Genomic DNA, 23,576 nt, shown 5'->3' with positions numbered 1-23,576 from the left:
TTGTAATTTGTTGCGGTTTTTTAATTTGTTGCGGTTTTTTAATTTGTTGCGATTTGCTCTTCCCAGCCACCGTACTATCTGCCTTCACACTAACCAATGGCGTGTCCAGCGGGGTGGCCTGGGGGGGCACAGGCCACCCCCCAAACCAGACTGGCCACCCCAGGTGCCACCCCAAAGGCAAAACAATAAAATTCAATCAAATATCAAATGTCCGATTATGTTTTCACGGTGACGCTCAGATATCCGAGTGTAAGTGAATGCAGCATCCTTCTGCGCTATGTGCATCACGTTAGCAAAGGTAGGAGAGCCAAGCGCGAAAGACGGCACTGCAGGAAACAATTTTTCGGTGAAAGAAAATGAGGACAGAATAAATGTCCCGGTAAGTAATATTAAGTTTGTTGAGTTTAGTAAACTTCGGTGAAATTAGAATACCAAGGAAAAAATAACACTTAAAGAATTATTGCAGCTGTGGAATATTTCAGACAGTATGCTACTGAGGGCAGCTAACATAAGAGTTATGAGTTATAAGATATAATCTAAGTCGTAACATTGCTGTATGGAGCTGCAGATTTGGTTGCAGGTTAACATAGCTGGACTGGCCATCGGGCATACCGGGCATCTGCCCGGTGACTTATTTTTTATTTTTTTTGTAATGGCATGAACAATGAGAGGTGGTGGATTGGCCAGATGCAGGTCGATGTGTAGAAATAACTCCGTTGTTTGGTGGTGGCTATGGTGGAGCTTCCACAGAGGCCAGCAGGTGGATGAGGGAAGGGGAGGCAGGAGGAGAGCCCCGAGGCAGCCACCAGTCCGAGTGTCAGGTGAACTGAACTTCAGGTAAGACGTTATGACCTGCAGTCTATCTGGGTCAGATATAAACCAAGTTTAGGTGGAGTTTATTTTCATGTTGCTGACTTTTTACTGTCAGTTGCAATAACTCATACTGCGTTCTAGCCAGCTTGACGGAGTTTTTATACAGCTGGGTGGGTGCTATGATGTTACTGATAGTGAACTTTATTTTATTCATAAGGTTAGTTAGTAGAGTTGCCAACGGCTCGTTTTAAAACTCGTGGTGATTGGGCCTTTCAGGCAGTAGCACCACGGCTGTGGCAGTGAACGCTTGTGGAGGCTGCCATCTTGCATTTTTGTAGCCAGAGTCTGCGCAGTAGTGACTTGAGGTGGAGCGACTGCGTCACGCCATGCCACTGGACATGACTGCAAACACGCCCCCCTACACTTTTTACGTAGCCCGGCTGCTCCAGTTTTTTGCTGATGGGTTTACCGCGACTGACGACTCGTTAAATTAAGGTAAATACAACCAGTTCACTGTTATGAAAAAGACACACAGCTTAACATCTTATAGTTCTACAACATCTAAAATCGCTCTGTTGTTAATTCGTTAGTTAGATTAGCCGCTATCACATCCAATGTGTTGGAGGCTTTTTGCTAGATAGTTAGCGATGCTACACACCTGTTACTCTAATAGTCTGTGTTATTGAAGGATTCAGGACTCCTTAGGTTTTGTTATACATTTTTAGACAGCGGTGAGATCAGTTGCACACTCTACAGAGGCCCAGAGTTACTGTTAATATCAAAAATGTAACGCTGTCCATTGAGATTTTAACATAAGACTGTGAGTGTAATGCATCTAAAACTGTTTAAATCTTCAGAGCCCTCTACATCCTGGTAACATGGAGACTTTAAAACAGCAGCAGAAGGTTTCAGTAGTGTAGTCTAATTTGTTCTTTTCATTTAATAATAGGGTCGATATTATATCAACAGCTACATTCACCCTGGAGAGAAACTAGTGAGGGAGACCATCAGGACCAAGCTGGGTTTCAGGGCCAGAGGTTTGGAGAAACTTCTTCCCTTTCTTTCATCACAGCTGTCCTGTGCCAGATGTTCTGTTGACCCGCTGAAAGAGGCATCATTTAAGAAACACCAGGAAGACTGAAGCTCATCGCATTGATCAAGCAGGACTCATGATCTTCACCAGCAGCTCCCTCACAGGGAAATCTTCAGCACTCCTCCGTAGGCCCGCCCCAGGAGATGGATAAACCCAGCATTTCATCAACACTGTGATGAGACCTTTGGTTTGTGTAATGTTATAAATACTCAGATACTCCCCAGAGGCTTCGGACTTTTACATAAAGATATTATATTCAGTCCTGTAGAAAGTTATACATTTAAAAATATATGATCCTCTCTGGTTACTCTGGTATGAATAACTCTGAATCACTTTATGGTAAATAACACACCATCTGCAAAAAACTGAAAGAATTCCAGATGACAAGTTTGTAGTTCAATATACAAGTGACGACCTTTGACCTTCATCAGGTTTTATTTAATTGTGTCAGAGAAAATCTCATGTGCTCTTCATGCAGCTGAGTGCATCAACACGTTTAACTTACCGAAAAAGTGCAGCGGGGCCTCGGGTCCTTCTGTCGGGTAGTCCAGTTTACTGAAGAACACCTCGGGCTGTCAGGTTAAAACACTCAGTCGTGTTTTCATAGCGTAAACGCTGGCCCTCCTCTCAGAGCGTACGCTATGCGTACGATACGCAAGTTTCTCCGTGACTGCAGCTGTCAGTCAAAGCTGCTATGATGACGTTTCACCCCAATTTAACATCACCGCGGTAGGAATTAGAATCAGACTTATGGGAGAGGAGACCCCTTGAACATAAATCAGCGTGATGAGAACTATTGATAACAAAAGAAAGAATCTTATCTGAGGAGAATAAATTTATTTTAGTCTGACCCCAGTCCCATCCACTAACACGGAGGAGGCGGGGTTTATGACCTATGCCCTATGCTGCAGCCAGACACCAGGGGGTGATAGAGACGTTTTGGCTTCATTTTTGGGGAGCCTTCGCGTCGTCCATGTTTTCTACAGTCATTGGTCTGAGCTGTGGTAGAATTCTTCATCTTCATATTGTTTATTGGCGGTTGGTAAACAGCAAAATGGTGGATTACCGCCACAAACTGGTTTGGAGTGTGGACTGAAATGACAAAAAAACAAAACAAGAAAGACAAAAACCAAACAAAAAACATTCAAATCCTGTGGTAGAATTCTTCGTTCCTTCACTGTCACACGTTGATGATGTAATTGGAAATCTATTAGGCTGGGACCTGACAACAGTGCCACCTGCAGGAAGCTACTCTCAGTCTGATAGCTTGTGTTCTGAGACCTGACACCTTACTTCTGAGACCTCGGACCTGATGGGTTTTTGTCTGGAACCTGAAGCCTGAAAAACAAAATTCTGAGCCCTTAGACCTGAAGGCTTTTTTCTGAGACCTGAGACCTGACTTCTGAGACCTGTTGGATGTGCTGATCTTCTAAATAGCTCTGAGAAAGGTGGAAAAATGAAATGAAGCCAGCATGTGAGATCGTCACATTGATTTCAGACTTTTTCCTTTGATTTGGGTTCAGTTTGTGTACACTTCTAGTGGAAAAAGATAATTTACGAGTCCAGTGACATACATTTTTTTCTTAGAATGGAATGATGATCATTGTAGAGTAGTCTCCTCCTCCATGAGTCACAGGAAGCAGAAGAGAGTCAAGACAGAACGATAACACAACTTTTCTACTGCTGCTCTACAGGGTGTGCACAGTTAAATTATGCTGGTTAATTTTGTTGAGGATCTGTGCACTTTCTTAAAAGAAATAAGTGGCTGAGATGGATGCCATATGTACTATTAAAAGTATTTTTTTTCTAGTTTTCACGGTGCTTCATGAATGTGAGAGGAGATAAAAAGGGAAAAATTGTGGACATCCGTACAAAGTGGGATTTCTTTGGACCAGAGTAGATACACTGCTTGAGTGTAATGTTTTATCTGAGTGGTGTAGCATACATAGCAGGTGTGATAGCAGCACACTGACACCTGGTGACTATATTGCTGTACTACACCATTCTGAGTGCCAGTGTCTCTAAAGACATGAAGATGCAGATGTTTAAACCGTTTCCCCCCCCCTGATTTATTCAACTGCTATGTTATAGTCATAGTTAATTTCTATATGGTAATGTTCTTCTCAGCATCTGATTGTCAAATACATACCATACAAAATAAAATGAATTGCACATATGTAAGGCATCATATGTTATTACATGATTCCAACTATATGTTTAATAAATATAAAGAAAATTCCAAGTTATTGAAATATTTATATTTGCTCTGAAAAAAATATGGGTCAGACTCTCAGTGTATTGAGGATGTGCTGTCGGATCTCCTTAGTTCTGATGCCGTAGATGATCGGGTTGAAACAGCTTGGAAAGAACAGGTACAGTATGCTGAAGAAAATCCTAATGGCTGCAGGGAGACTGTTTCTTATTCGATATGAGAGGAAAGCTGTGAGTATGATGGTCAGACTAACAGTCATGACCACGATGTGCGTTACACAGGTGTGAAGAGCTTTGGCACTTGACTTTCCTGAGCTCAACACAGAGCTGAATATGACTGTGTAAGAGGCAGTGATGAGGAAGAAGTCAGTCACAGGGACAGAGAAGACTGAGATCAACCCCACCAGGCTGTTAATGGTGGTGCTTCCACAGGCCAGCTCCACCAAGGCCATGTGCTCACAGAAGCAGTGGTTTATCACATTTCTCAGACAGAATGGCAATTTTCCAGCCAGACTGACCACCACCAAGACAGCAAACATATTTCTGATGGAAAAAGGGATTACAAATTTAAGAAATCTTGCTAAAGCCATTTGTTCTTGATAGTGGAGCGGGGTGCAGATGGCAAAGTAACGATCTAGAGCCATCCACAGCAGCAGAGTGGACTGAAAGGCTCCTAACAAGTGAATGAAATACATCTGAACAAGGCAGCCGATGAGAGAGATCCCCCTCCAGTCGAACAGGAAGCTCAGCAGCATGTGGGGAACAAAGAATACAGGGAGGCTGAGGTCAATGCACGCCATGCTGGCAATGAGGATGTACATCGGCGAGTGGAGGCTTCTCTGTGAAACGATCACGTACACCAGCAGGGAGTTCGCAAACAGTGACACAACAAACATGAAGGAGAACGGGATGAAGAGGAACGGCCTCAGCTCTCCGAGTTCACTAAAGCCATCCAGGAAGAAATATTTGTGTGAGGAGATGTTCTCCTTCACTGCCTCCATCTCTGTCGCCTCCCCAACCCTCCTAGTTTTTAGCTGGATCAGGCTGAAATGAGACAAAAAATCAGAATAATCCACAGTGGTTTAATACAAATTGAAAGAACTGATAAAGAAAGCTGGAGCCAAAAACACAGACTCTGTGTTCTGTTGACACTTCAACCTTCCAGCGTTGGCTAACAGACGGTTAACCCCTTTTTATAGAATACAGCTTGTAGTTTCTCTTTGCAGCATAAAAATAATTTGTTTAACAGCACTCAGTAGACTGACCAATACTCAAAGCAATGGGAAAGTCCAAACTCTCACTCACAGATAAGAGGAAATGAGTTAAGATCTTTAGAAACAACCGAGGAACCACAAAGTCCCAACCCTGCCATGAACGACAAACTGCTGCAACACCAGTGTCACTGTTTAGGCCTCTTGCATGAAAGTGTGATACATACAACAGTCGTCTTTACACACATTGATATCTTCTAAACAGAGATGGTGCGCCATGTTTTATGTGTGTCCACAGAATTCTGAAATCCATGAATGTGGCTCAAGGACGATCTACAATAAACATTCAACAGTTAGAGCTGTTTCTGTTTGTCAGATGCTGATTGAATCAAGGAGCTCCTTCACAGTTTTCACATGGACTCTTTTCTTATTCAGAACTACATAAGCTTTATCCATGACATAAATATTGGAAGCTGAACCTACAAATGTTAGAGGATTTATGAAATCAAGCAGGAGAAATCTTCATTACACAGTTGTATGATTTCCACCTCACTCTTTCTTTACTTTGTAGTCACATTTTAATTCTACTTGCGGTTCAGACTCTCAGCTATTTCATGTCAGTGGAGCCCTCCCTCCCCTCTTCACTTCTCACCATTCTTGTATGTTTTTTTCTACCTTGCCTTTGACTCAAAGGTCAACTTTAGTATGTTTAATATTCAAGTAACAACAGTTAAGAAGTGATAAAAATCTGATAAAAACAGGAGACTCAGACGGTGTGGTGTGCTTTCCACCGCATGGAAAGTTTGAACTGGCTCAACATCAGCTGTTAGTGAAAAACACACGAGCAGCACAAATGATCACAGCAAACAAACCTCACTCACAGCCGAGGCAGCTCATGTGTCCTCTCAGAGTTCACAGGGTTCACATTGAAGACAACACTGAAAGCACACTCAGAACAATCGGTTCAGTGAAAAATCAGTCAGTTCCTCAGAAATATTAGAGTACGGGAACTCTCTGCTGCATATAAAGAAGAATGAAGACTTTTATGAAAGATTATTCATAAAGAGTCAGAGGTTACCTAATTGTTCCTGAATGGAAATAAATGAGCAGGCTTGACTTGCTGACTGTGTGCCTCGATTGCAGGCGGATGGTGTCAAACCCTGATCCACCTCCATCCATTCCTCCATCCACCTGTCCCTGCTGATCTGACTGAGCACTTTAATACTCTCCGTCTGACGCGACCACTTTGCAACCCTGTTGGTGTGACCAGCTGAATATCACAGAACACATGGTCAAAATAACAGACACACTGTGGGAAAATGTAAAGAACGCAGTGTGTATGAACATCACTGTGTTGATGAACTAATGCTAAAGCCCTGATGCTAAATTCAAACAGCACACTGCAGTTTGTGTCCTGTTTTTAGACTTGTGTTTTGATCTTTACTTTCAGTTTTACTTCCTGTTTACTTCCAGGCACCAACAATGCTTGTTCCAGTAACCCTGTAGGTGGAACGATGACATGCGTTCAGCTGTGTTGTTGGCAGTTGTGCTGTGCGGCCTGTTAGATCTCTTACATCTTGTGTCTTATGTGAGAAGCTTGTAATGACTCCAGCTTCTTTACAAAACTGCCTGCTGTTTGTCACCGACTATGTTCACTGTTTTTATGGACAAAGGGCATGACCCGCCAATCTCTGGGGGCGAGGTCACTGAGGCAGCTAAACAACTTCTTGGTGGCAGAGCCCCTGGGGTGGATGAGGTCCGCCCCGAGTTCCGGAAGGCTCTGGAAGTTGTAGGGCGGTCCTGGTTGACACGCCTCTACAATGTTGCATGGAGATCAGGGGCAGTACCCCTGGACAGGCAGACCGGGGTGGTGCTTCCCATCTTTGATAAAGCGGACCGGAGGGTGTGTTCCAACTACACGGGAATCACATTCCGCAGCCTCCTTGGAAAGTCTATGCCAGGGTGCTGGAAAGGAGAGTGCGTCCATTAGTCGAACCTCGGATACAGGAGGAACAAAGTGGTTTTCGTCCTGGTTGCGGAACACTGGACCAGCTCTTTATCCTCTCAAGGATACTCAAGGGCGCATGGGAGTTTGCCCAACCAGTCTACATGTGTTTTGTGGACTTGGAGAAGGCATTAGTCTTCTCAGTCTAAACCACAGGTCCCTCGGGGGGTCTTGTGGGGGGTGCTCCGGGAGTATGGGGTGTCTGGACAATTGCTACGGGCCATTCAGTCCTTATACAACCGTTGCAAGAGCTCTGTCTGCAAAGCTGGCAATAAGTTGGACTCGTTCCTGGTGGGTGATGGGCTGCGCCACAGCTGCCAGTTGTCACCGATTCTGTTCATAATCTTTATAGACAGAATTTCAAGGCACAGCCAAGTGGCGGAGGGCTTTTACTTAGGTGGCCTCAGAATCTCAGCCCTGCTTTTTGTGGATGATGGGGTTCTGTTGGCTTCATCGGGTGATGCCCTCCAGCTCGCACTAGAATGTTCGCAGCAGACCCAGGACATGCCGGAGAGATCATATTTCTTGGCTGGCCTAGGAACACCTTGTTGTTCCCCCAGACAAGCTGGAGGGCTTCTCTGCTTAGGCTGCTGCCCCCGCGACCCGGCCCCGCATAAGCTGAAGAAGATGGAAGGATGGACACAATTTTTATTTAATTTTTGTTTAACGAGGAAAATATGAATCTTGAAAATAAAAATCTCTTTAGCAAAAGTGTTGTGGCTAAGACAGGCATCAGTAGTTCAATCAGCAGTAATGTTATAGCCTAGTAAAATACCAACTACAAAATATTCAATACAAAAAACAAAAAAACAATGTCCAAAAGTAAAAATTCAAAGCACCTTGTTCTGTATTTTAGGATTATTATTTTTGCATATAGCACATTGAAAAATGCAGTGTGATGTTAGGGTCAGAGTGAGGGCACAGTGGGGACTCTTCCATCATGTATACTGTGTCTTTGCACATTAATGAGTCTCAGACGAGCTTCTCATTGTTTCATCAACAGCAACTGTGATGCAAAACAAGACCCGACCTCAGAGGCCTGTAGCCACTCGGACACTCTGGAGGATTGAACCAGCTACAGGCCAATTAACACACAGTACAGCACGGGGAATAATGGAAGGGGACTCTTCAGAGCGGCTTTGGGACTCTGGTGTTTATGCTCCTGTGAGGTGACCACAAGAAGCTGTTTTGTTTCCTGCAACAACCACACAAACACAAAGTTTGTTACATTCCTCCATAAAAAGGAAAATAATGTGGACAATACTGCATATTAATCAGTTGTTGCATTTTTGAGGTGTGTCAGTGTAGTTCCATTTTTTCTGACTGGCCACAGGCCTCCGAGGCCGAGCCTTGTGTTGCATCACAGTTGCTGAGGAGGATGAAAGAATGAGGAGCTCGTCTGGGACTCATTAACGTGCAAACACACAGTATACATGATGAAAGAGTCCCCACTGTGCCCTCACTCTGACCCTAACAGCACACTGCAATTTTCAATGTTTTATATCCATAAAATAAGCTTAAAATAAATCATTTAGCTTTACTCCTCAGTATTACAGAACTGCAATAAAGTTCTTTGGACTGCAGTTCGGGTTCATGTGTTTCCTCTGTAACAACATGCGTGTCATGTTTAGCCGAACTCAGTGTGTGAGAGGATGTCACAGCTGATTGAATCATTTATGAAATTATGCTGCAGAAATCAAACTGAGATTGGTGGCTTGCATCATAGTAGGCCCTGGCATTCACCCTAGTTTGATTTTTGATTTGGTATGGCTGTATGACGGTTTTTAAAACTTAAATGAGAGAAATGTAGTTTGATTTCCGGTGAAGGTTAAATGTTTCTTTCTCTTTCTTTTCAGGCTGATTGAACTGAAAAGCTATTAGGAAGGAGGGAGCATGCACACACATTTTATCCTGGATGGCTTTAAAGAAACTTCTTGGATGGAAGGTGAAACATCTTCATGAAAGTTAAAGAAGTCCAGCTGCTTTCTTTCCAAGCTCCACAGACTACCACGAGTTGGATGACTGAGAACCTACACAGACCTGTTAGTGAATGGTTTGATAATTAGTCAAAATAATGATTTATTCTGTATTTCAGCAACCAGTTTACACCAGGAACAAACAAAAAACAAGCGAAAATTACTTAAACATAAACAAATCACAAAGAAAGAATATTACAGTAGCCACAACTGGACCAAAGAGCTTAGCCTTGTCTACCTCAGTTGGAATACCCAAATGTTTGATCATCTATCATCCACCTGGGCCTTACACAGAGTTTCTGTCTGATTTCTCAGACTTTTTACCTGATTTAGTGATCAGCTCAGATAAAATAATTATTGTGGGTGATTTTAACATCCATGTAGAAGCTAAAAATGACATCCTCAACATATGTCTGTGAAGGTTCTCAGTCATCCAGGTCATCGTAGTCAAAGGAGCTTGCACCCCACCATTTGACCTTAGAACTGAAGATGAGAGGTGAAACGTCTTCAAGCAACTTAAAGAAGTCCTCAACATAGCATTTTTTCAGGGTGGGTGGAAGGGAGGACCCAGATGTGAACTCTTGGAGAGCAGACAGTGAATTTATTTACAGTGATAAATTAGTCCAATAGGCAATGCAAGTGTGCAAACAATCATCAGTGAGCCTTCCCCATTTCTCCTGTGGTGCGTGGTACCACCTTCTGTCACTTTCCCAGCAATGACCTGTGCTCATGATTCCTCAACTCCTTCCTCCCTGTTGGAAATCCTTGAGCAGGCAAACACAGCAAACAGTCTCTTCTCTCACTTCACTCAGTTTAGACACCAGAGTTAATACCAGGCTTGGTGAAATATTCCAGCGCTGACTGTCACCGTCTGTCAACAGCTGGGATGCTGAATCAACTCAGCTCCCACGTAGAGGTGCTTCCAGGTCGGACGTCCTTCAGCGCCTGACTTCCAGAAGTGCAACTTCCTTAAACAACACCAGGAATGGAGAGGGAGAAAAACGGGAGAAGGAAAAAAACAACCAAAACAAATCCCACAGGCAGGTGTTGCGTCTCAACACTTCACCAAGTTTTTTGATTCCTCATAGGCATCTGATGGAAGACAACACACTGCTCAGTAGATCATTTAACACTTTTATTCACTTCTAGAAGGGAGATGTGTCCTGCATGGCACACTGCCGTGACGTGCACTTAACAGTTTTATTCCAAGCTGTCCCTGTTAGGTTTATGTTGTTGGATTGTTATTTATGCTTAGAAATATTCAATTCAATTAAATTTTATTTATATAGCGCCAAATCACAACAAAAGTCGCCTCAAGGCGCTTATATAATATATAACCATATATTCTTAGAGGTGTATAATCGATTGTGTAGTGATAGTATGTTTGATCCTTAGCAGGCTGCAAAGACTCTGTGTGCCTCCCAGAGCACTGTGGCATAAACACACATCTTAAGGTCATGAGAGAGGTCATACCTTCTCTTACTGATTTATACTATGGGAGGACACCTACTCTGTATCTGCTATAAAAGCCCTTTGTTTAGGTGGACTGCTGGACTCCTGGTACCAGCAGGTCTGGGGAGTCTTCACAGGTTCACATACCGCAAAGAATGACGGCCCTTTGGTGGCCCAGATCTGGTTTGCCAAAGGTGGCCCACACATTGGCCAGCACAAGGCCAGTTGCAGACACACTGGTGGTCCTTTGCTGGCCCATGTGTGGATTACCTCTGGAAAACCTGGTCTGGGCAACCAAAGGGCCATCATTTTAGAGGTATGTGGGCCAGATATGGCATGCCATCGCATAAACAGTGGCGTCATTGCCAGACCTGGCGCACATCTGGTTGACATACACTCTGCCATGACACCAGTCAGTCAGAAGTGCCAGCTTGATGCCAGATCTGGGCCAGGCCTGTTTTCTATAAGCCTGGGCCACATAAACCAAACCACAAATGAGCCAGATGTGGCATGCCATCACATAGACAGTGCCACCTATGCCAGGCCTGGCCCATATCTGGATGACATACGTCTTATCATGCCAGAAGTCAGCCAGCAGTGCCGGCTTGATACCAGATCCGGGCCAGACCTGCTTGCTATGTGGGTTCATGAGTAAATCATATGAGCCTTATATGATTGACCATATGAAGCAAGCTAAAGCTGATGCAAGTCTTTTATAAGTTTTTCTATTTCTTTTCCATATGGGGTGACACAGTCTAATGTGTTATTAGATTCAATTGGCTTCTCTCAAAATGTAAAAGAACCCACCCACCACTTTAATCACACTCTAGATCTTGTTTTAACATATGGCATAGAAACTGAACATGTAACAGTGTTTCCTGAAAACCCTCTCCTGTCTGATCATTTCCTGATAACATTTACATTTACAATAATTGATTACACAGCAGTGGAGAGTAGACTTTATCAAAGTAGATGTCTTTCTGGAATTCTGTAACTAAGTTTAAGAATATAATCCACCCACAGAGCAGCTACCTGAACGCTACTCCAACAGGTTGATTATTGGACTGGACTCACCCAGGCTGCTACCTCACAGTCTGGCATCACTTTGCCTTCTGACAAAGTAAGACATACAGACTGTTACTGGACTGTTATTCATTCAATTCTCTGAACCATCCTGACTCTCCTCTCCCTCTGTTTCATTGCCCTAGACCACCATCTCTCAGCAACCTTTTTCTTTACAAAAAACTGGAGCTAAATAATGATACTCTTCCAGAACTGCTGACAGGTCTAGGGAAGAGGCTGGTTCAGTAGGACAATTCAATTCAATTCAATTCAATTCAATTCATATAGCGCCAAATCACAACAACAGTCGCTTCAAGGCGCTTTATATTGTAAGGTAGAGCAGCGGGCATTTTGTTCGGTGTAGCAGAACGCAAAAACTGTTCAGGGCACAAAGAACTCCAACCGTAATTCTACCCCTCTCTCAAACAATCTGAGGGTTATGAGTTTAAACCAAGGCTAGCCCAACACCAATCCGGTGTGGGGAGCATTGAAAAGAAAAAGAATGATATGTTCAGTGTGATTACTGGAGAGGAAAAGAGTGATGTCCTCGGTGCAGTGTGTGACTACTGCCAGCGGGCTACCGTTGATCGTTGCTACTTGGAGTGTCTCTGGTAGAGGCATCACCGGGAAGCCTAACTCACAGGCTAGTGGCTCGTCCAGAAAACTTTGTTCTGCACCTGAGTCAATCAAAGCACTGCATGGGTGAGTTAGAGAACGAAAGATTAGTTTAGCAGAACAACTTGGGTGGGAAACAAAGTTAGCAATGGCGACGGTCCTCTGGATGTCTGGAGTTTTGATCTCCTCCATACCTGCTTCATACCCTGGAGGACGGGGCTGTGGCCCCCCCACACTCCCTAGCAGATCGTTACATGGAGAAACCTTTGGAATGCAAGCATGCTGATCCACACAGGTATGCACACAGGTGTACACACGAGTATTCACAGACGCGGACTACAGCTTTCTTGGCTGCTGCCTCAAAGCACACTGTGCGCTGTCTATCTTGCGTGCTGCACAATATCGTTTATTATTTAGTATCTACTGATATCTACTGCTAGCTAGTTTATTGTGATGGTGCTGTTTTTTTTATTATGTTGCTCTTTGTTGTTTGCTTTCTCTTCTGTTTTTTTTCTCCATACAGGTGACCCAGGTGTTTTGTTTTTTTTGTTGTTTGTTTTTTTTTTTTCTTTCTTCCCCCCTTCTCACCGTCTCTTCTCCCCTTTGGTTTTCTTTCTCTCCCCCTCTTTCTTTCATTCTTTCTCCCTGTCCTATCCCCCAGTCATGTCTGTCCCGTTTGTAGCAACTGAAAATAAAATAAATTCATAATTATAATAAAGGCCAATCAAATGGACCAATACGGCAAGGCCATGATGATCCACTTGGTAAAATAAATCCGCTTGGCATCTTTCTTGGCCTTAAGACAACAATTCTGATGCTAAAGATCCAAACGGGACAAAAAAAAAAAAAAAAAAAAAAAAAAGCAATGGCGCCCGTCAGACTCCCCACACTCACTGGCGGTCGGACTCTTTTACTGGTGTGGGAAACTTATCTGAGAAATGTCCCTTCATAACATGCCGACCCAGGACCCAGGAGTGGAGATTTAGAAGGAATAGACAGTGCGTTTTATTTAAAGTGAGAAGAGTTCAGTGACAGTTCAATGTGCAAGCTGTCCCAGATTGAATCTGTGTACGTGATTCCTTCTCGAGCAATCTCCTCTCTGTCGTATGTCATCCAGATGTGGGCCAGGCCTGGCATAGATGGCACTGTTTATGTGATGGCATGCCATATCTGGACCGATTATGGTTTGGTCCATCTGGCCCAGGCTCATAGAAAACGGGTCTGGCCCGGATCTGGCATCAAGCTGGCACTTCTGACTGACTGGTGTCATGGCAGAGTGCAGGGGCGATTCTAGGATCAGCGCTTTGGGGGTGCTGAGCACCCAGAGAGCTGCCTTGGTTTGGGTGAACACTTCAGGTCAGGGAAGAGTTGGTGTCCCAAGTGGAGGAGTTTAAGTATCTCTAGGTGTTATTCATAAGGAGAGAGATTAACAGACAGATCAGTGCAGCATCTGCAGTAATGCAGAAGCTGTACTAGTATGTTGTGGTGAAAAGAGAGCTGAGCATAAAAGCAAAACTGCCAATTTAACCAGTCAGTGTATGTTAAAAATCACAAGTCCCAAATGCTTTCCCAACTTCCCTACACCACATGTATCCTGTCAATTTGTTGGACATGCTCAGAAGTCTACATAACACCAGTTACACCAGAGCTCTGTATTAAACTTACGGAAATGGAAATGCTAAGATGGTGAATGCTGGAAAATTGATTTAGAAGCTCCGCCATCAGATCATGATGAGGAGGAAGGAAGAAGACCCCAACAAGAGAGGATAACCCCAGAGTATCTACAAGACTACAAAAACCAAAGTTCTTGACAAGGCCCTGAAGCAACCACGAAAGGGTGCCTTAATTGTTCCAGACATTTCAAAGCCTAATTTATTAAGAAAGGAAGTAACACAGCGGAGGGGTTTGGTAAGAGATTTAATTAGAGTTGAAAGATATAAACACAACACAGCCTATCATACCCATGCGTATACAGAGGAACCCTGCGTTCAAAAAGCATGGCTCGTGTAAGTTATTTCGGACTCTTAATTAAGCCAGGGCTATATGGGATCCACGAGCGTGGCTCAAGAGTTGGGAGTTCGCCTTGTAATCGGAAGGTTGCCGGTTCGAGCCCCGGCTTGGACAGTCTCGGTCGTTGTGTCCTTGGGCAAGACACTTCACCCGTTGCCTACTGGTGGTGGTCAGAGGGCCCGGTGGCGCCAGTGTCCGGCAGCCTCGCCTCTGTCAGTGCGCCCCAGGGTGGCTGTGGCTACAATGTAGCTGCCATCACCAGTGTGTGAATGTGTGGATGACAGGTTGTGTAAAGCGCTTTGGGGTCCTTAGGGACTAGAAAAGCGCTATATAAATACAGGCCATTTACCATTTACACGGCAGTCACGCTGCATTTTCGCAGGAAATGCAACTTTTTATAGTTTTACTTGAAACGTAACAGAACATTTGATTATTATTTTTCATTATATTATCTTCCTGGTTATGAAATTAAATAATAAACACAAATTAAATAATTCTGAATTGTATTTTATTTATTTTAATTGACCATCAGTTGTTGAGTATATTCAGACACTGGTACATTATTATAATGCATGTGGAAATTTTCGTTATCTGGACCTCCTTAAATTTTAATTGAATGCCGCTGACCTAAAGGGGCATTCATTCAGTCTAACTCTTCCTTGTTGGATCTAATGAATGAATAAACACTTTTCAAGGAAACAGATTCTTTAGTGTTCCTTTCTTTGCTTTTCAACCATGATCTATGTGCCTTCTTCAAGATGGATTTGAAGAAGGAGACAGCTCTTTCACTGTTTTAGTTTTTGCACGCTCTAATACAAATGAACACATCAAATTCAACATGTACTAGCATCTTGTGAAAATCCCTAGTCATAGGAGTGGAGTACACCTTTCACCTTTCATTTTAGGGTTAAGAATAGAGCATCTCGAATAGTGCCCTGCTTGATGAGGACGTATAAAAAACTGAAGTTTTCATGAGACAGCTGGGGAGTTGGCCTTTTGATAATCATTTGTTAGTAACTGGGCTCATCTGGCAAATGTGACAGCAAGTCAGTCTCTTGAGGATGTGCTGTCGGATCTCATTGGTCCTAATGCCGTAGACAACTGGGTTGAAACAGCTTGGAAAAAGCAGGTACATGGTGCTGAAGAAAACTCGACTGGCTGCAGGGAGGCCGTTTCTGATCCGATATGACAGGAAAGCAGTCAGAGCCAGAATTTAGTATTTAGTATTTAGTATTTATTTATTTATTGTCATTGTCAAGAACAATGAAATTGCGTTTGGGGCTTCCATACAACCCCAAAAAAGAAGAAAATAATAAATACCCCTTAAAACCCAAGTGTACATATTTAACCCAGTGTGACTCCAATGCAATAAGACAATCCTTAGCAATAATGTTCGTAGAAATTCAGACAAAGACCTGAGAAACATGACAAAATACAACAATGCAACCCATTCAATATTATTGTACTGTGAGATATGATATCAGATATGATAGTTATCTATTTAAGAAAGGGGGGGGGGGGGCAGGAGGGGGAAGAGAATAAAGATATGATACACCAATGCAGACCAGTTCATTGCTATTAAGAAGTTGGATATGGTTATTGTCCGTGAGAGGGGGGCAGAGAGTTCAGGAGCCTCACAGCCTGTGGATACAGGCTGTTGGCCAGTCTGGATGTTCTGGCCTGTATAGACCTGTACCTTCTCCCTGAGGGCAGCAGATGGAAAAGGTGGCGCGCAGGGTGATGTTGGTCCCGCAGGATACTGTGCACCCTCCTCAGACAGCGAGTGGGGAAGATATTACTGATCTCTGGCAGACTTGTTCCAATAATTCTGCCAGCTTCTTTCACCACCCGCTGGAGTGCTTGCTGATCGGCCTTGGTGCAGCTGGGGAACCACACTAGAAATCCATACGTCAGAACGCTGCTGATGGCACAGTTGTAGAAGTTCAACATCAGAGATCTGGGAATGTGTGCGCTCCGCAGTCTCCTCAGGTAGTAGAGGCGCTGTTGGGCCTTCCGTGCAACTGAGGTGATATGGTTGCCCCAGGACAGGTCCTCGGTCACAGTTACCCCCAAGAATTTAAAACTGCTCACCCTCTCCACCGCCTCACTGCCAATGAAGAGAGGCAGATGGTTGTTATGACCCCTCTTCCGGAAATCTACAATGATCTCCTTGGTCTTTTTGGTGTTTAAGACCAAGTTATTGTCGTGGCACCATGACTCTAGTTGTTGCACCTCTGTCCTATAGTTTGTCTCATCATTGTTGGATATAAGTCCGAGCACTGTAGTGTCATCTGCAAACTTAACAATGAGATTGGACGCGCAGGAGGAAATACAGTCATGGGTGAAGAGAGTGTATAGCAGAGGGCTCAGAACACACCCCTGAGGGGCACCGGTGTTGACCACAAGGGTGGAAGAGGTGTTCTTACCCACTCTGACACTCTGTCTACGGTTAGTGAGGAAGTCCACAATCCAGTTGCACAGAGAGGAGTTAAGTCCCAGTTGGTGGAGTTTGGGACGGAGTTTGTATGGCCGGATGGTATTAAAAGCCGAGCTGTAGTCTACAAAGAGGAGCCGTGCATAGGTGTTCCTGTGTTCCAAGTGCTTCAGTAATGTGTGCAGCACTGTGGCGATCGCATCCTCGGTTGACCGGTTCTCCCTGTATGCAAACTGGTGCGAGTCCAGGGATGGTGGAAAAGCAGCTCTGATGTGTTTAATGACCAGTCCCTCCAGGCATTTGGCGGGAATGGGGGTGAGTGCCACAGGTCTGAAATCGTTCAGACATGTGACATTTGACTGTTTTGGGATGGGAACGATGGTTGCTGCTTTGAAACAGGATGGTACCAGTGAACAGGACAACGAGGTGTTATATATAGAGGTGAAGACGTCCGCCAGGTCCGCAGCACAGTCTTTTAGCACCCGGCCCAGCACTCCATCCGGCCCGGCCGCCTTCCTGGTGTTAATGCTCCGGAACACACGCCTCAGCTCATGAGTGCTCAGGACCGGAGCAGGGTCGGTTGAGGGGAGAGGGGACAGGACAGGGTCGGTGTTCTCCCTGTCAAAACGGGCATAAAAGAGATTTAGATCCTCAGCCAGAGTAGAACTGTCGGCTGAGGGTGATGGTGTTCTTCTTTTGTAGTCCGTGATAGCCCTGATGCCCTCCCAGACCTGCCTTGGGTTTGTGTTGTTCTCAAACCTGGCCTCGATACGCCTCCTGTGCTGCTGCTTGGCAGTCTTGATGCCTCTTCTCAGGTTGGCCCTGGCAGCACTGTATGCCTCCTGGTCCCCGGATTTGAAAGCGTTGTTCCTTGTTCGAATAAGTTGTTGAACTCCGTGTGTCATCCAGGGTGGATTATTAGGGAACACACGGAATCGTTTCCAAGTTGTTACATTGTCCACACAGAAACAGATGTAGTCCAAGACAGTGGAGGTGTAACTGTCCAATGCGACACGATTGTCAGTGTCCTGCACCTTGAATACATCCCAGTCTGTGCAGTGGAAACAGTCCTGAAGCATCGGAATAGCATCCTGCGGCCATGTTCTCACGGTTTTGGTTGTAATCCCAGTGCTCTTGATCTTTTGTGTGTATATTGGGTGTAGCAGAAGGGAGAGATGGTCTGACAGACCCAGGTGGGGATAAGCCTGGGCTCTGTACGCATTCGCCATGTTGGTGTACACCTGGTCCAACGTTCTATCTCCTCTGGTAGCACACTTCACATTACGGTGGAAATTGTGAAGTACAGATTTCAGGTCCGCGTGGTTAAAATCCCCAGCCGCAATAAAGACACTGTCCGGGTGTGCTACCAGGCTGTTATTGATGCTGCTGCTCAATTGTGCTAACACTAGCTTAGCATTAGCATCTGGTGGAATGTAAACAGCGCAGATGTAAACGGCAGAAAATTCCCGAGGGAGATAGAATGGACGGCACTTGAACACCAACAGTTCTACCTCTGTACTGCACAGTTTTTCCGTTACCGTGACGTTCGTGCACCAAAGGTTGTTAATATAGATGCACAGCCCCCCGCCAGTCTTCTTACCCGAGTCCGCAGACCTGTCGGCTCGATAGGCGGTGCGGCCTGCTAGATCGATAGCCGCATCGGGAATGGCGCTGTCCAGCCAGGTTTCAGTGAAAATCATGCACGAACAGTTATTAAAAGTCCGTCGAGTGGCGATCTGCAGTCGTATTTCATCCAGTTTGTAACGGATTGAACGGGCGTTGGAGAGGAATATGATCGGGAGTGGTGGTTTAAACGGACTAGTCTTTAGCCGTGCCCACAGGCCTCCCCGCTTGCCTCTCTTCTGCCTCCGCTCGCAACGTCTCCTCCTGCGGCTTGCTGTTGCGGGTAGCCCGGGGGTTGCTTAACGATCTCCGGGGGGATGAGATACTCGGATGTTAGTTGAAGATCTCCACGGCTTAGTTGTAGTAGATCATCTCTGTTGTATTGAAGTAACCCCAGACTGTGTGAAATAATACACAGTACCACCAAAAGTGCAAAAGTGTAGGAGCTCCGGGCCGCTGCGTCTGTGCGCGCCGCCATCTTAAAATGCCACTAAGACAAAGGCACTTACACTATTGGAATGAGGCTGACTGTGATGACCATGATGTGAGTGATGCAGGTGTGAAGTGCTTTTACACCTGACCTGCTAGACTTCAGCACAGAGCTGAATATCACCACATAGGAGGCAGCGATGAAGACAAAGTCAAGAACAGGAATGAGAAACACGGCCATCAAACCCACGAGGTTATTGATGGTGGTGCTTCCACAGGCCAGCTCCACCAAGGCCATGTGCTCACAGAAACAGTGGTTTATCACATTTCTCAAACAGAATGGCAATTTTCCAGCCAGACATACAAGGAGTGTGATCATGAGAACATTTCTGACAACAAGTGGTATTAAAAATGCAATGAATCTCGATAAGATCATGTGATTGTGGTAGTAAAGGGGTGTGCAGATGGCAAAGTAGCGATCCAGAGCCATCCATACCAGCAGAGTGGACTGAAAAGTTCCAAAAAAGTGGATGAAGTGCATCTGAACAAGGCAGCCGATGAGAGAGATCCCCCTCCAGTCAAACAGGAAGCTCAGCAGCATGTGGGGAACAAAGAATACAGGGAGGCTGAGGTCAATGCACGCCATGCTGGCAATGAGGATGTACATCGGCGAGTGGAGGCTTCTCTGTGAAACGATCACGTACACCAGCAGGGAGTTAGCAAACAGTGACACAACAAACATGAAGGAGAACGGGATGAAGAGGAACGGCCTCAGCTCTCCGAGTTCACTAAAGCCATCCAGGATAAAATGTGTGTGCAAAGAGACGTTCTCCATGCTCCCTCTTTCCTAAAAGGTTTTCCGTTCAACCAGCCTGAAAACAAAGAGAAAGAAACCTTTAACCTTTAATTAAACCTCCATTTGGTGATATACAAATAAAACTGAACTGAGTGTATTTAGACAACATTAAAGAGCAAACAGCATCACTGAGATATTAAATGATGTCAATGATGATCTATTAATACTCCACACTACAACACACATCCTGTATGAAACTCTTCAAGCTGTTAAGATGAATCATTAGTTATGTTGTGTTGCTCCATGTGCTAAGTGATGTCCAGGTCCAGTTGTCTGCTCTGTAACATGCATTGTGTAAGACATGGTAGCAGTGAATCATTTCCTCTTGCTGAGCTTTGTCCACTGACAGGGAAAACAGAAATATTCGAGGGGAAGCACGGAGGCCTACTTCACAATGGCTTGGTTTTAAATGGTAAATGGCCTGTATTTATATAGCGCTTTACTAGTCCCTAAGGACCCCAAAGCGCTTTACATATCCAGTCATCCACCCATTCACACACTGGTGATGGCAAGCTACATTGTAGCCACAGCCACCCTGGGGCGCACTGACAGAGGCGAGGCTGCCGGACACTGGCGCCACCGGGCCCTCTGACCACCACCAGTAGGCAACGGGTGAAGTGTCTTGCCCAAGGACACAACGACCGAGACTGTCCGAGCCGGGGCTCGAACCGGCAACCTTCCGATTACAAGGCGAACTCCTAACTCTTGAGCCACGATCGCCCCGTGGTTTTACTTGAAAACAACCTGAAAACAGCAGCATTCAAAACATTCAAAACATTTTCAAGAAAATTCTTAACATGAAATATTGTCAACATCATAGTGAAAAGAGAGCTGAGCTCGAAGAGAGACAAACCTTAAGCAGACATGAACTCAGCCAATGCAGTGAGATAACTTCTTGTCTGCTTAACAGCAAATACCTGCCAGAGAAGAAATATAAGAAATGAATGGCATGAAACATTTCTATAACGAGACATGAGAGGGCTGGACCAGGTGACCCTGGATCCTCCCTTAGTTATGCTGCAATAGACGTAGGCTGCCGGGGGATTCCCATGATGCATTGAGTTTTTCCTTTCCAGTCACCTTTCTCACTCACTATGTGTTAACAGACCTCTCTGCATTGAATCATATCTGTTATTAACCTCTGTCTCTCTTCCACAGCATGTCTTTATCCCGTCTTCCTTCTCTCACCCCAACCAATCACAGCAGATGGCCCCGCCCCTCCCTGAGCCTGGTTCTGCCGGATGTTTCTTCCTGTTAAAAGGGAGTTTTTCCTTCCCACTGTCGCCAAAGTGCTGCTCATAGGGGGTCATATGATTGTTGGGTTTTTCTCTGTATCTATGAAGCGCCTTGAGGCGACTTATGTTGTGATTTGGCGCTATATAAATAAAAGTGAATTGAACAGGAAACTCAGCTTGGGTAAATTACACACAATGAGACAGAGGACGCAAAGCTAAACATAACACGTGAGACAGAGAACGAAGGTACCTTCAAAATAAGAGAACCAAAGCAAAATATGGTACACACAGACAGGAGACTACCAAAGTAAAACAGGAAGTAATGGAAACATACACACAGAGGGGCAGGCAGACAAACAGGGCCTGTCTCAATAGCTGTGTCCCAATTTAGGGTCTGCATCCTTCGGAGGCTGCATTTAAAGCCCAATTACATCACAGTGACGTGACGAAGACTGCCCCAATTCGAAGCCTGCTCCAAATGTGGCCAAAAATCTGTGCTTCCCCAAATTTGAAAGATTGGAGGTGTATCCTTCCTGCGCCTACCCATCCTACAATTCATAGCGCGGTGGGTGTGGATAATTTTTTTGAAAAAAACGGCAGATGGCTGAAGCGGGGCAGCCAAAGAGTAAACTTTCAAAAGTAAGTACTGAATATTGTGTCACTTATTTATGTACAAATGTTTAATAATGAAGAACATTAAAACATTACTGTTGGTCACATGTCGGCAAAGTTATGTGACATTGGTGATGTTTGTACTAACTTGGTTTTAAAGCCTTTAAATATGCGCCGTTCAATAGTCGACCTTAATCTTACAGAGATTGTGATGATTTCATGGATAATTAAAGTCAGTCATATATCCACAAACACAACAAGCTGAAAGTCAGTGATGCTGCTCGGTTTGCAGTCCTGAACATCACGGCACAAGCAGGATCCACTGCACTGTTAATGTTAGCTGTGTTACATTGCTGCCTCTGTTCGGTGGTGTCGAGCCAAACGGACTTTAACGTGTGTTTGAACGAGCTGACGGTTCACTCGTTAAGCTGAAAGAAAGATGCTTTAATCACAGCAGTCACACATGTGTCCACTGCACCATCTGGAACTCTTCTTGTTTACACTCGTAATAACACAAACACTAAATCCTGCTTCTCTGGTGCTGTTGTGTAGCAGTGTGTACACCTGAGACTGTCACCTGTCTGTCTGTCCTGCACTCTCTCTCTGTTTCTTTCTCTCTGATTGTGGAATAAAAGTATGAACATGTGTTTATAAGTTACACTTGTGTTTGAATCCTGCAGCTTATCACACATTTGATTTCCATGTGTGACGACTGCAAGTGTCCAGAGTGAGGACAGACTGAGGGACCCACTGCTGCACATCATCTGTGAGGCTTTGCAGCCCTGATGATCCACCAGGACAAACTCGGCAGTGTGTGAGGAAGAGGAGGAGGAAGAGCCAGCAGCAGCTGACAGATGGAGAGAATAGACAGACTGTTCCCTGTTTGTGAAGGACTGCTAGAAAAGTTTTTCCACACTGACTGGCCAGTCGACCACACGAGCAGCGACCCAAACCAAAACCATAGAAAATGCACAACATGAGGAAAGACGAGGAAAAAAAAAAGAACTCCCCCCAGACTGAGCTCATGAATCATCACATCTCACAACATAGAAGACATAAGCTTTGAAGGCGTTTGGATGGGGTGGGGCGGTTAGTGTCGGTATGTGTCAGTGTACATGCGCGTGTAAGCGTGAGTGTGTGGTTGTTCCGTGTTCAGCCGAGAGAAAGTGTCCCTTCACTCAGTTAGGCAAAAGTCAACAATCTTAGGTCGACGCGGGTGGCCTTGAATGAGGAGGACGAAAGTCACAACAGTCTTATTATCTAAGGGAGAGTTTTGTTATTCCCGTCAGCTTTTGCCTTGAGCATCCAGTTGGCGCCAGGGCCGCATGATATGAATAATATTCATATCATATTATGGTAGTTGGTTTGGTTAGTGCGAACAAACAGCTTCCAATTTTACAGTTGGTCTAATGTCTGTCACTGGTCACCAGGTCTCTCAATTCCCGTTGTTCTTCTCCAAGATCTTATCCATATTGTGTTCAATAAACACAGTCTGAGTACTCACAGCCCTGCCCATCGTCTATCATGTCGGCCACCTTGTGGGATTTTGAACAGCTGTAGACGCTTCTTGTTCTTTGATAAGCCAGGTCCGAACCAGCTCCAATCAGCCAGAACTCTGTTACCGTGGTTCAGAATTGGTAGATGTCGTTCAATGTCCTCCATCGAGAGTGTCGCCAGACACACGACACAACCGACCATCGAGTATCCGACAGCAACCATAAACTTCAAATATCTTCTTGGTTTATCAAGACATCACATATCTGCAAAAGTGCCCCGACGTTTTCCAAGACATCTGTTACCCACCAGCTTGATAGTTGACCGGGAGGTCAAGGGACACTAGAGCCCGGTGAGAACAGCGAACTCCCGGCACATCTTTTTCAAACCTCCCACGGTCTTTCACTACTCAGGTTGAACATGATCTATAAGTCTCTTAGATAAC

The 23,576-nt window shown here is 44.8% G+C and overlaps 2 protein-coding genes and 1 long non-coding RNA gene across 3 annotated transcripts; 1 reads left to right on the top strand and 2 right to left on the bottom strand.

Moving 5' to 3' along the window:
* The first annotated feature begins 309 nt into the window (after positions 1 to 309).
* On the top strand, positions 310 to 22,528 carry LOC309687438. The gene is made up of 3 exons (XR_014270765.1): positions 310 to 379; positions 751 to 837; positions 22,318 to 22,528. It is a non-coding gene; the product is annotated as an uncharacterized lncRNA (long non-coding RNA).
* On the bottom strand, positions 4,189 to 5,118 carry LOC309721098 (olfactory receptor 52K1-like; the record flags this gene model as incomplete). Its single annotated transcript, XM_082558452.1, has 1 exon — positions 4,189 to 5,118. The coding sequence occupies one exon, from the start codon at positions 5,116 to 5,118 to the stop codon at positions 4,189 to 4,191; it is 930 nt and encodes a 309-aa protein (XP_082414578.1).
* LOC309721097 (olfactory receptor 52K1-like) lies at positions 15,452 to 19,805 on the bottom strand (the record flags this gene model as incomplete). The annotated part of the gene is made up of 2 exons (XM_082558451.1): positions 19,015 to 19,805; positions 15,452 to 15,647 (listed from the first exon to the last, which is right to left on the bottom strand). The coding sequence occupies exons 1-2, from the start codon at positions 19,767 to 19,769 to the stop codon at positions 15,452 to 15,454; spliced, it is 951 nt and encodes a 316-aa protein (XP_082414577.1). The 5' UTR covers positions 19,770 to 19,805.
* Positions 22,529 to 23,576: the final 1,048 nt, after the last annotated feature.

Source organism: Aulonocara stuartgranti (assembly GCF_965226115.1).
Source record: "Aulonocara stuartgranti genome assembly, chromosome: 14".
Classification (NCBI taxonomy): domain Eukaryota; kingdom Metazoa; phylum Chordata; class Actinopteri; order Cichliformes; family Cichlidae; genus Aulonocara; species Aulonocara stuartgranti.
Note: the sequence above shows the minus strand (reverse complement) of the source record. Positions and strands in the feature narration are given on the sequence as shown.